The 12450-nt window shown below is 60.4% G+C and overlaps 1 protein-coding gene across 1 annotated transcript in view; it reads right to left on the minus strand.

Moving 5' to 3' along the window:
* LOC308261789 (mucin-2-like) overlaps positions 1-12450 on the minus strand; it is a gene marked incomplete at both ends in the record, with an annotated part of 49601 nt that overhangs the window by 28495 nt on the left and 8656 nt on the right. The window contains 20 exons of the mRNA XM_080693919.1: positions 162-401; positions 628-679; positions 748-787; positions 829-1239; positions 2488-2678; positions 4997-5535; positions 5588-5805; positions 5923-6391; positions 6446-6524; positions 6638-6741; positions 6908-7423; positions 7564-7637; positions 7813-8139; positions 8202-8493; positions 9079-9096; positions 9424-9630; positions 10066-10109; positions 10574-10721; positions 11297-11428; positions 11632-11788. Of these exons, the coding sequence (XP_080550045.1) occupies positions 162-401; positions 628-679; positions 748-787; positions 829-1239; positions 2488-2678; positions 4997-5535; positions 5588-5805; positions 5923-6391; positions 6446-6524; positions 6638-6741; positions 6908-7423; positions 7564-7637; positions 7813-8139; positions 8202-8493; positions 9079-9096; positions 9424-9630; positions 10066-10109; positions 10574-10721; positions 11297-11428; positions 11632-11788 (4258 nt within the window). The remainder of the gene's footprint in view (positions 1-161; positions 402-627; positions 680-747; positions 788-828; positions 1240-2487; positions 2679-4996; positions 5536-5587; positions 5806-5922; positions 6392-6445; positions 6525-6637; positions 6742-6907; positions 7424-7563; positions 7638-7812; positions 8140-8201; positions 8494-9078; positions 9097-9423; positions 9631-10065; positions 10110-10573; positions 10722-11296; positions 11429-11631; positions 11789-12450) is intronic.

Consider the following 12450-nt stretch of genomic DNA (forward strand, 5'->3'; position numbering starts at 1 on the left):
AGACGCCCCCACTGGCCCCACGACCTTGGGAGAGCGGGGTCCTGACAGGCCCAGCCACAGCCAGCCCCGGCCTCCTGGCAAGCTCCTGGTTTGGGTACCGCCCAGCCCTGCCCCCAACCAGCCTCTGCTGCCCAGGTTTTAGGTGTGAACCATGTGGGTACCTGGGCCATAGAACGTCTCATGCAAGACGCAGCAGGTGACTTGAGTGGAGGTGCTGGGAGAGGGGATCGGGATGGATGTGGACGTGGTCTCCTGTGTGGTCGGCGTGGTCAAGGGGAGCCCCGTCTGGGTGGACGTTCCTGAGGTGGTGGTCGGCATAGTGGGGGAGGCAGTGGTGGGTGTGGAAGGGGGTGCCGTGGTGGTTCCGCTGGTGGGAGTGGTCTTCATGGAGGTGGGCGAGCCTGTAAGTTCGCAACAAGTCAGGCATGATGGCACTAGCCATCCCAGAGGCCCTGGGGCCAGCCCCACAGGCCCGCAGCAGAGGGACCCAGGCAGCTGGCCAGGGACACTACACACACCGGGTGGCGTGGGAGGCTGAGGCACCAGGTAGCACCAGAGCCTGCTGGCCAAGCACACCTGAAAGAGTGTGCCCCAGGCACTTGTCCTTCTGAGAGTGCCACGCCTGACCAAGCCTATCGGCTGGGCAGACACAGGCTTCGCTGGCTGCCACTGTGGCTCCCTGAACAGTGACCAGCATGCAAGGGAGGCCCCTGAACTGGACTCTAACCTCCCTGGGAGTCCACCCACCCTTGCTGGCAGCGTGGGGTCCCAGAGCTGCCAAGCTCTCCTGGACAAGGAGGAACAGGGCGCCTCCACCTGCCTGTTTACCTGGAAGGGGTGTTGTGGCTCCCGAAGTGGGTACCCCAGTTCCCGAAGGTGGAGATCGCGTGCCAGTGGTGGGTGTCGTGGAGGGCAGCAGTGGCGTGCTCGATGTCTCCGTGGTGATAGAGGGAGTGCTCAGAAGGGTGGTAGACTCCGTGGGTAGGGAGGGCAGAGGGGTGGAGGTTCCTGCAGTGGGAGTGGATGAGGCTGACTCCGTAGTGGGTATTGTGCCTGTAGGGGTGGGGGTTTCCGTGGTACTGGGAGTTGGGGTTGAGATTCCTGTGGTTGTACTTGTGAAAGCAGGAGCTGTAGTAGCTGAGCTGGTGGTTGAGAAGATGGTCGAGGTTGGGGTTGAGGCTGGTGTGGTGCTGGGTGTTGGGGTTGAGCCTGGTGTGGTGCTGAATGTTGGGGTTGAGCCTGGTGTGGTGCTGGGTGTTGGGGTTGAGCCTGGTGTGGTGCTGAATGTTGGGGTTGAGCCTGGTGTGGTGCTGGGTGTTGGAGTTGAGCCTGGTGTGGTGCTGGGTGTTGTAGTTGAGCTTGGTGTGGTGCTGGGTGTTGGGGTTGAGCTTGGTGTGGTGCTGGGTGTTGGAGTTGAGCCTGGTGTGGTGCTGGGTGTTAGGGTTGAGCCTGGTATGCTAGGTGTTTGGGTTGAGCCTGGTGTTGTGCTGGGTGTTGGAGTTGAGCTTGGTGTTGTACTGGGTGTTGGGGTAGAGCCTGGTGTGGTGCTGGGTGTTGGGGTTGAGCTTGTTGTGGTGCTGGGTGTTGGAGTTAAGCCTGGTGTGGTGCTGGGTGTTGGGGTTGAGCCTGGTGTGGTACTGGGTGTTGGGGTTGAGCCTGGTGTGGTGCTGGGTGTTGGGGTTGAGCCTGGTATGCTAGGTGTTGGGGTTGAGCCTGGTGTGGTGCTCTGTGTTGAGGTTGAGCCTGGTATGCTAGGTGTTGGGGTTGAGCCTGGTGTGGTGCTGGGTGTTGGGGTTGAGCCTGGTATGCTAGGTGTTGGGGTTGAGCCTGGTGTGGTGCTGGGTGTTGGAGTTGAGCTTGGTGTTGTACTGGGTGTTGGGGTAGAGCCTGGTGTGGTGCTGAGTGTTGGGGTTGAGCTTGGTGTGGTGCTGGGTGTTGGAGTTGAGCCTGGTGTGGTGCTGGGTGTTGGGGTTGAGCCTGGTGTGGTGCTGTGTGTTGGTGTTGAGCCTGGTGTGGTGCTGGGTGTGTGGGTTGAGCCTGGTGTGGTGCTGGGTGTTGGGGTTGAGCTTTGTGTGGTGCTGGGTGTTGGGGTTGAGCCTGGTGTGGTGCTGGGTGTTGGGGTTGAGCCTGGTGTGGTGCTGGGTGTTGGGGTTGAGCCTGGTGTGGTGCTTGGTGTTGGGGTTGAGCCTGGTGTGGTGCTGGGTGTTGGGGTTGGGCCTGGTGTGGTGCTGGTTGTTGGGGTTGAGCCTGGTGTGGTGCTGGGTGTTGGGGTTGAGCTTTGTGTGGTGCTGGGTGTTGGAGTTGAGCCTGGTGTCGTACTAAGTGTCAAGGTTGAGCCTGGTGTGCTGCTGGGTGTTGGGGTTGAGCTTGGTGTGGTACTGGGTGTTGGGGTTGAGCTTGGTGTGGTGCTGAGTATTGGGGTTGAGCCTGGTGTGGTGCTGGGTGTTGGGGTTGAGCTTGGTGTGGTGCTGGGTGTTGGAATTGAGCCTGGTGTGGTGCTGCGTGTTGGAGTTGAGCTTGGTGTGGTGCTGGGTGTTGTAGTTGAGCTTGGTGTGGTGCTGTGTGTTGGGGTAGAGCTTGGTGTGGTGCTGGGTGTTGGGGTTGAGCCTGGTTTTGTACTGAGTGACAAGGTTGAGCCTGGTGTTGTGCTGGGTGTTGGGGTTGAGCCTGGTGTGGTGCTGGGTGTTGGGTTTGAGCCTGGTGTGGTGCTGGGTGTTGGGGTAGAGCCTGGTGTGGTGCTGGGTGTTGTAGTTGAGCTTGGTGTGGTGCTGTGTGTTGGGGTTGAGCTTGGTGTGGTGCTGGGTGTTGGGGTTGAGCCTGGTGTGGTGCTGGGTGTTGGGGTTGAGCCTGGTATGCTAGGTGTTTGGGTTGAGCCTGGTGTGGTGCTGGGTGTTGGAGTTGAGCTTGGTGTGGTGCTGGGTGTTGGGGTTGAGCTTGGTGTGGTGCTGGGTGTTGGGGTTGAGCCTGGTGTGGTGCTGGGTGTTGGGGTTGAGCCTGGTATGCTAGGTGTTTGGGTTGAGCCTGGTGTGGTGCTGGGTGTTGGGGTTGAGCCTGGTGTGGTGTTGGGTGTTGGGGTTGAGCCTGGTGCGGTGCTGGGTGTTGGTGTTGAGCCTGGTGTGGTGCTGGGTGTTGGGGTTGAGCTGTGTGTGGTGCTGGGTGTTGGAATTGAGCCTGGTGTGGTGCTGGGTGTTGTAGTTGAGCTTGGTGTGGTGCTGGGTGTTGGGGTTGAGCCTGGTGTAGTACTGAGTATCAAGGTTGAGCCTGGTGTTGTGCTGGGTGTTGGGGTTGAGCCTGGTGTGCTAGGTGCTGGGGTTGAGCCTGGTGTGGTACTGGGTGTTGGGGTTGAGCCTGGTGTTGTGCTGCGTGTTGGGGTTGAGCCTGGTGTGGTACTGGGTGTTGGAGTTGAGCCTGGTGTGGTGCTGGGTGTTGGGGTTGGGCCTGGTGTGGTGCTGGGTGTTGGGGTTGAGCCTGGTGTGGTGCTGATTGTTGGGGTTGAGCTTGGTGTGGTGCTGGGTGTGTGGGTTGAGCCTGGTGTAGTACTGAGTGTCAAGGTTGAGCCTGGTGTGGTGCTGTGTGTTGGGGTTGAGCTTGGTGTGGTGCTGGGTGTTGGGATTGAGCTTGGTGTGGTGCTGTGTGTTGGTGTTGAGCCTTGTGTGGTGCTTTGTGTTTGGGTTGAGCTTGGTGTGGTGCTGTGTGTTGGTGTTGAGCCTGGTGTGGTGCTGTGTGTTGGGGTTGAGCTTGGTGTGGTGCTGGGTGTTGGGGTTGAGCCTGGTGTGGTGTTGGGTGTTGGGGTTGAGCTTGGTGTGGTGCTGGGTGTGTGGGTTGAGCCTGGTGTGGTGCTGGGTGTTGGGGTTGAGCTTTGTGTGGTGCTGGGTGTTGGGGTTGAGCTTGGTGTGGTGCTGGGTGTGTGGGTTGAGCCTGGTGTGGTGCTGGGTGTTGGGGTTGAGCTTTGTGTGGTGCTGTGTGTTGGGGTTGAGCCTGGTGTGGTGCTGGGTGTGTGGGTTGAGCCTGGTGTGGTGCTGGGTGTTGGAGTTGAGCCTGGTGTGGTGCTGCGTGTTGGGGTTGAGCTTGGTGTGGTGCTGTGTGTTGGGGTTGAGCCTGGTTTGGTGCTGTGTGTTGGGGTTGAGCCTGGTGTGGTGCTGGGTGTGTGGATTGAGCCTGGTGTGGTGCTGGGTGTTGGGGTTGAGCTTTGTGTGGTGCTGGGTGTTGGGGTTGAGCTTGGTGTGGTGCTGGGTGTGTGGGTTGAGCCTGGTGTTGTGCTGGGTGTTGGGGTTGAGCTTTGTGTGGTGCTGGGTGTTGGGGTTGAGCCTGGTGTCGTACTGAGTGTCAAGGTTGAGCCTGATGTGGTGCTGGGTGTTGGGGTTGAGCCTGGTGTGGTACTGGGTGTTGGGGTTGAGCCTGTTGTGGTGCTAGGTATTCGTGTTGAGCCTGGTATTGTGCTGGGTGTTGGGGTTGAGCCTGGTGTGGTGCTGGGTGTTGGGGTTGAGCTAGGTGTTGTGCTGGTTGTTGGGGTTGAGCTTGGTGTGGTGCTGGGTGTTGGGGTTGAGCCTGGTGTGGTGCTGGGTGTTGTGGTTGAGCCTGGTGTGGTGCTGGGTATTGGGGTTGAGCTTGGTGTGGTGCTGGTGGTTGGTGTTGTGGTCCCTGTGGTGATGGTGGTAGAGATGGGAGAGGTCTGTGTTGGGATTCTGGTTGAGGTTTGTGTGGTGCTAGATGTTGGGGCTGTGGTCTCTGGGGTGGTAGGTGTTGGGGTTGGGGTCACTGTGGTGGTGGGAGTTGGGGTTGGAGTCTGAGTGGTGGTAGAGATTGAGCTCGTGGTCTCTGGGGTGGTAGCTGTTGAGGGTGGGGTCTCTGTGGTGGTGGGAGTTGGGGCTGGGGTTGATGTGCTGGGTGGTGGGGCTGTGGTCCCTGTGGTGGTGGGAGTTGGGGTTGGGGTCTGAGTCGTGGTGGAGATTGAGCTCGTGGTCTCCTGGGTGGTAGGCGTTGGTGTTGGGGTCACTGTGGTGGGAGTTGGGGTTGGGGTCTCAGTGGTGGTGGTGGTGGGAGTTGGGCTCGGGGTCTGAGTGGTGGTCGTGGTTGGAGCTGTGGAGGTCTCTGGGCGGGTGGGCACGGTGTGGGTGGTCGGGGGCATGGTGGGGGGCTGTGGCGTGGAGCACACCTGACAGCACTGCACATTGATCTCGTAGTTGAGGCAGACGGCCATGGGGATGGGTCCGCCTAGCACTTGGTCTTCATTCCTGCACACCAGCCCAACAGAGACGTTACATACCACTTTCTGTCCAAGCTCTTCGAGGGCGACGTTGGGATACATGACAGCTCGGCAGGAGATGTTCGCTGCCCAGCCCGGAGCACAGACATCTCCAATCAGTTCAAAATCTCCTCCCGCTCCCGGCTTTTCGTAGTTGGGTTTACCAGAATCCAGCCAGCCGGTCCACTCGCAGTCGGACACGCACGGAGTGGTGGTCGTCAGGACGGTGGACGGGGTTGACGCTGGCGTGGGCGTGGTGGTGGGCACGGGCGTGGTGGTTCCTGGCGTGGCTGTGGGTGTCGTAGTAGTGCCTGTCGATTCTGAAGTCGTGGGTGTTGCTACAGTCGAGGATGTGGAAGGGCTGGGAGAATTTGATGTAGAAACAGACGTGGTTGTTGCTGGAGGAGTGGGCGTGGCTGTGGGTGACGTGGTCTGGGTGGGCGTTGATGGCAGGCTGGTGGAAGTCGTAGGTGATGGTGGAGGAGTTGGCGTGGCTGTGGGTGACGTGGTCTGGGTAGGAGTGGGAGTTGGGGTCTCTGTGGTTGTGGTGGTGGGTGTCCCTGTGACAGTGGGTGTTGAGGTTGGTGCCACTGTGGTGGTGGGAGTTGGGGTTGGGGTCTCAGTGGTGGTGGTGGTGGGTGTTGTGGTTGGGGTCTGTGTCATGGTAGAGATTGAACTTGCGCTCTCTGGGGTGGTAGGAGTGGTGATTGGGGTCTCCGTGGTGGTGGGAGTTGGGGTTGGGGTTGATGTGCTGGGTGGTGGGGCTGTGGTCCCTGTGGTGGTGGGTGTTGGGGTCTGAGTCATGGTGGAGATTGAGCTCGTGATCTCTGGAGTGGTAGGTGTTGGGGTTGGGGTCACTGTGGTGGGAGTTGGGGTTGGGGTCTCGGTGGTGGTGGTGGTGGGTGTTGGGGTGTGCGTCATGGTAGAGATTGAGCTCGTGGTCTCTGGGGTGGTAGGTGTTGGGGTTGGGGTCTCTGTGGTGGTGGAAGTTGGGGTTGGAGTTGATGTGCTGGGTGGTAGGACTGTGGTCCCTGTGGTGGTGGCAGTTGAGGTTGGGGTCTGAGTCGTGGTAGAGATTGAGCTCGTGGTCTCTAGGGTGGTAGGTGTTGGGGTTGGGGTCACTGTGGTGGGAGTTGGGGTTGGGATCTCAGTGGTGGTGGTGGTGGGTGTTGGGGTTGGGGTCTGCGTCATGGTAGAGACTGAGCTTGTGGTCTCTGTGATTGTAGCTGTTGAGGGTGGGGTCTCTGTGGTAGTGGGAGTTGGGGTTGGAGTTGATGTGCTGGGTGGTGAGGCTGTGGTCCCTGTGGTGGTGGGAGTTGGGGTTGGGGTCTGAGTCGTGGTGGAGATTGAGCTCGTGATCTCTGGAGTGGTAGGTGTTGGGGTTGGGGTCACTGTGGTGGGAGTTGGGGTTGGGATCTCGGTGGTGGTGGTGGTGGGTGTTGGGGTTGGGGTCTGCGTCATGGTAGAGACTGAGCTTGTGGTCTCTGTGATTGTAGCTGTTGAGGGTGGGGTCTCTGTGGTGGTGGGAGTTGGGGCTGGGGTTGATGTGCTGGGTGGTGGGGCTGTGGTCCCTGTGGTGGTGGGAGTTGGGGTTGGGGTCTGAGTCGTGGTGGAGATTGAGCTCGTGATCTCTGGAGTGGTAGGTGTTGGGGTTGGGGTCACTGTGGTGGGAGTTGGGGTTGGGATCTCGGTGGTGGTGGTGGTGGTGGTGGGTGTTGGGGTTGGGGTCTGCGTCATGGTAGAGACTGAGCTTGTGGTCTCTGTGATTGTAGCTGTTGAGGGTGGGGTCTCTGTGGTGGTGGGAGTTGAGGTTGGGGTCTGAGTGGTGGTAGAGATTGAGCTCGTGGTCTCTGGGATGGTAGGTGTTGGGGTTGGGGTCACTGTGGTGGTGGGAGTTGGGGTTGGAGTCTCTGTGGTTGTGGTGGTGGGAGTTGGGGTTGGGGTCTGAGTGGTGGTAGAGATTGAGCTCGTGGTCTCTGGGGTGGTAGCTGTTGAGGGTGGGGTCTCTGTGGTGGTGGGAGTTGGGGCTGGGGTTGATGTGCTGGGTGGTGGGGCTGTGGTCCCTGTGGTGGTGGGAGTTGGGGTTGGGGTCTGAGTCGTGGTGGAGATTGAGCTCGTGGTCTCCTGGGTGGTAGGCGTTGGTGTTGGGGTCACTGTGGTGGGAGTTGGGGTTGGGGTCTCAGTGGTGGTGGTGGTGGGAGTTGGGCTCGGGGTCTGAGTGGTGGTCGTGGTTGGAGCTGTGGAGGTCTCTGGGCGGGTGGGCACGGTGTGGGTGGTCGGGGGCGTGGTGGGGGGCTGTGGCGTGGAGCACACCTGACAGCACTGCACATTGATCTCGTAGTTGAGGCAGACGGCCATGGGGATGGGTCCGCCTAGCACTTGGTCTTCATTCCTGCACACCAGCCCGACAGAGACGTTACATACCACTTTCTGTCCAAGCTCTTCGAGGGCGACGTTGGGATACATGACAGCTCGGCAGGAGATGTTCGCTGCCCAGCCCGGAGCACAGACATCTCCAATCAGTTCAAAATCTCCTCCCGCTCCCGGCTTTTCGTAGTTGGGTTTACCAGAATCCAGCCAGCCGGTCCACTCGCAGTCGGACACGCACGGAGTGGTGGTCGTCAGGACGGTGGACGGGGTTGACGCTGGCGTGGGCGTGGTGGTGGGCACGGGCGTGGTGGTTCCTGGCGTGGCTGTGGGTGTCGTAGTAGTGCCTGTCGATTCTGAAGTCGTGGGTGTTGCTACAGTCGAGGATGTGGAAGGGCTGGGAGAATTTGATGTAGAAACAGACGTGGTTGTTGCTGGAGGAGTGGGCGTGGCTGTGGGTGACGTGGTCTGGGTGGGCGTTGATGGCAGGCTGGTGGAAGTCGTAGGTGACGTTGGGGTGGAGGTGGCTGGTGGAGCGGTGGGCGTGGTCGCTGGTGCCGAGGTGGGTGTGGCTGTAGGTTTTGTGGACTCGGGACACTCATCCATTGGCAGGCAACAATTGACACGGATCTCATAGTCATAGCAGAGCGCAAATGGTCCAACTCCAAACTGATCTTCATTCTTGCAAATGAACCCGTGTGAGAGGTTGCACTGGACCTTCTGGCCCAGCTCCTCCCAGCTGAGGTGGGGCTCAGTGGCTCCCCTGCACTCAATGTCCTCGGGAGCCCTGCAGACGCCTTCAAAGGTCTCTCGGTCACCGCCATCACTGCCGCTGGTGGGGTGGTCCTCATTGATCCAGTCCGTCCAGAAGCAGCACATCTCTAAAGAAGCAAAGCCAGCTCTGGTCACTTGCTCTGGGGAGAGGGTCCTTCAGGGAGACCGCCATGACCCGAAGGGCTTGGGGACCCCGAGCATCCTCCAGGTATGGCTGCTCCTCCCCTCTTCCAGCACCTCAGGACCAGGTTTGGGGCCAGTGTTTAGGATTACACACACCTGCACTTTATAAATAGTAGATTGGGTGCCAGAGAGAAGGGCCCACCCAAGGTCATGTCTGCCTGTGACAGGCCCAGCTTAGCCTTCCCTCTTCTGATGCTTTCAAATTTTTGCAGCAAAAAGTAAAATTAACAAAGGGCCATTCCGGCAAGGAGAAGCATGGAAGGCTTTGTCTCCCCTCGGCCGATGCTGTGGCCGCTCACAGCCCGGCAAGGCCCACCTCAGTCCCTATACTCAGCAAACACCAAGGAATCCCCAAAATACACCCATTCCTGGTCCCGAAGCAGAGGGTCCCAGCCTGGCCCGGCCCTACAGCTGGTCCTGGGGCCAAGCCCTCCCTCTGGAGGAGGGTTATGTTTGGACTGTGCTCATCCCGGCCCTATTTATCAGCAGGCAGTATCAAGGTCACTTACTCGGAGTTGTGGATGGAACTGCAGGAGAGAGTGAGAAAAAGAAAAAAGACATGGTTACACAGTTGGAGAGAGTTCATTTGCTTTTCATGTTAAAGCCTTTTCTTCCCACAGCTCCTTCAGTGATGGCGAGGGTTTCAACCACAGCAAACGTAGAGGAGACACTTGAGCCCTCTGATGTCCCTGGCCCTTAGGGACATCTCCCCAGCTCTCAGGAACTTCGACATCACCTTGTCTCACAGTTGATTAGCAGAGTGAGGCTGGCTGCAGGGCCCGGCCCTGCCCTGACGAGATGGGGATGCAGGGCGGGCGTGGCCCTGGTGAGGAGGGGACTCGGCCTGGGCTCACCTGTGTGCGGCGTGGTGGTGACCGTGGTGGTGGTGGTGGTGGTGAAGGGGGCTGTGGTGGTGATGGAGAGGGTCGTGAAGGTGGTCTGGGTGGACGGGGGTGGCTGTGTAGAGACACAGATATTGAAGTGCTTCTCCACTGTCCCGTTGGGGCCACAGATCTCCCAGTAGCAGAAGACGCCATCCTGGGTCTGGTTGAGAACCTTCCCTGGAGGTGGGAGGGGGTCGGCCATCAGCATGGTGGGAGAGAGACCAGATCTCCCGGCCTGTCGCATGTGGGGGAGGCTTCCTGAGCTCCACTTTCAACAAGTGGCAGACAGATGTCCCAGCAGGACCCCATCCCCAGCACCCTGCCCTTTGAAGGAGGGAGCCTCATCAGACCACAGAAGCTGGACCTCAGGGGAGGGGCCGCGGAATCCACCATCGGGCACCGGCTCCCATAAGAAGCAAACTGTGTTACGTAAGCCCCATGGAGCGGCTGCGCATCAGAGAGGGTCTGAGCCAGACAGGACCTGGGGCGCCCAATGGGTAGAGGCCAGGAGAACAACCCAACCAGCCAGGCCCATGGGTCCGAGAACCAGGCAGCTGCGGACTTCCTGGGGCGGCCCGCCCACCACGGAGGGGCAGAAGCAGAGGGACTTACCTTCCTCTGGCTGGCAGACGACCTGCGAGGACTCGTCACACACACTGCAAAGCAAAGAGAGTGCTGCGGGCCCCTCCCAGGCACCCCCCAGAGTCCCAGGGCCCCTGGCACCGCCCCAGAGGCCAGCTCCGAAGGACCCCATCTCACTGGGTTCTAGATGTGGACAGAGGCAGGGGACGAGGGGATTAGGTAAAGCTGGACTGAGGGGGTGTGAGATCAGAAGGCCTCCTGCCCCGTGAAGAGTGGCTGGCACCTCCGTGCCCTGGCTCCTGTGGGCATCCATGTGAGTGACTGAGAGTGCACCTGCGTGTGACTGCCCATGTACACGGGCCTGAGGCACTGCACGTGCACACTTGCGTGGAGTGGCCGTGTATCTGCGTTGCAGGCTTGAGTGTACAGGTTGTACGTGTGTGGCCTGTGGTTGTGTGTACTTTGCACATGTGTGCTGCGTACGTGCCTCTGTGTGCGCCATCCTTCCCTGGGCCCCTTGCAATGTGTACTTCAGTACCAAGATGTGCAGTTCTCCTCGATGGGGATCGATGCTCCGGGCGGGTAGTGGGAATCCCCAATGTAGCAGCCGCACTTGTCCCCGGCGACACATTTCTTCGAGTCCTCGTCATAAATGGGCCTGTCCTCGGGGCACCGGGGGTAGCAGCCTGGTGGGCATAAGGCACGGGACTTGGACCGGCCTGGAGGACCCCAGTCCACTGGGCCCTCCCCATTGTCCCTGCCTCGTCAGGCCCTTCCCAGGTGGGCCTGGATCTTTTGGCCCTCTGCATTTTTTTTTTAATGGTACTAGGGATGGAACCCAGGGGCTTTCTACCTCCAGGCTACACTCCCAGACCTACTTTATACTTTATTTGGAAACAGGGTCTCACTAAGTTGCTGAGAGCCTCACTAAGTAGCTGAGGCTGGCTTCGAACCTGTGTGGTCCTTCTGTCTCAGCCTCCCAAATACTGGAATTACAAGCGTGCGCCCCCAACGCCCAGCGCAGCCCTCTGTGTTAACCTGCTTCTTTTCTGCCTCTCCTATGAAGGCAGGGCCTTAGCTCAGGCTCCATGCCCACTGTTCAGTGACCAAATGCTGCCTCCAGGTGAGCCTGCCCTGCCTGGGCCTCGGGTCTCGCCCTGGGCCTCTCTCTGGGTGTCCCCTGGCCTCTCTGAGCAGCCTGGAGCCCCGCAGGGCCCACCGGTGGGGCTGCCGCCTCCACTGGGAGGCCTGCCCCGCTCACCCTCCAGGTAGGACACAGAGATGTTGGAGTGGATGCCGTTGATGGTCCTGCAGGTCTCGAAGCTGCGGTTCCCGCAGGGCTCGTAATGCCACTCACACTCGTCCCGGGGGTTGTAGTAGTCACAGAATATGGCTGAGAGAGGATGGGGGAACGGGGAAGGTTCGGATTCAGGAAGGCAAAGTGAGGCTGGCGGGGGCGTGACAGGGACACACAGCCGGCCACCCCAGGCCTCACAGTGGCCCCTGGAAGGCCACCTGAGGAGCTATGGGGGCTGGTGGCACGACACGCCCCTTCCACCCCGGCTGCAGCCCCGGGCCGCGGCAGTGGGCACTCACGGCACAGGTCCGGCGTCCTCCAGAACACGCAGGCCTCGGCCTTGGTGCACTCCTGTGCATAGGAGGCCACGGCGGAGCAGAAGCACTCGCAGTCCCCACCCGTGTCGCAGGAGCAGGAGTCCTGCACGCAGGCCTCATAGAAGACTGTGGGGTCCACCTGGAAGAATACCAGGAGTGCTCGGGGCCAGGCCACCCTCACGGGCCAGTACCTCTGCCCGCGAGGCTCAGGGCCCGTCTCCCAGCCTCTGGGGCCTCCAGGGTCTCATGGGAAGAGGGCAGTCCCAAACCTGGTGAGCCAGCAAAGGTGGAGGAAGGATGGGGCCCTCCTGCACCCCCAGCCACGAGCCTCAGAAGGAAGCCCCGCCCTCTAGTCACTTGTCCAATGGACAGAGAGCCAAGGTGGAGGACAAGTTCCCCCGTGTGAGGGGACTCCAGCGGGCCCTAGTGCACCTGGAGAGCAGGGGAGGCCCCTGGCTTTATGTAAAAAATTTATTCTACATACGACCTACGACTGTGCCCTTCACATGGCCTCTCGCAAGGCCCAGCGGCCCATCGCTATCTGTGTGGCCCCGCCCATGATACCCCACCCCCACCTAGGCCCTGCTCACGGCCCATAGCTCCGCAGGGTCCTGCTCCCACCCCAGTGGCCCGGCTCAGGCCCTGCTCAGTCTGCAGAGACCACGCCCGCAGCCCCCCTCAGGCTCTGTCTCCAGTGGCCCCGCCCATAGCCCCGCCCAGGCCCTCTCTGTCTGCAGTAGACCCGCCCACACCGCGGTGGCCCCGCCCACAGCCCCGCCCAGACCCTCTGTCTGCAGTAGC

The sequence above is a fragment of the Muscardinus avellanarius genome, assembly GCF_963383645.1.
Source record: "Muscardinus avellanarius genome assembly, chromosome: 1".
Classification (NCBI taxonomy): domain Eukaryota; kingdom Metazoa; phylum Chordata; class Mammalia; order Rodentia; family Gliridae; genus Muscardinus; species Muscardinus avellanarius.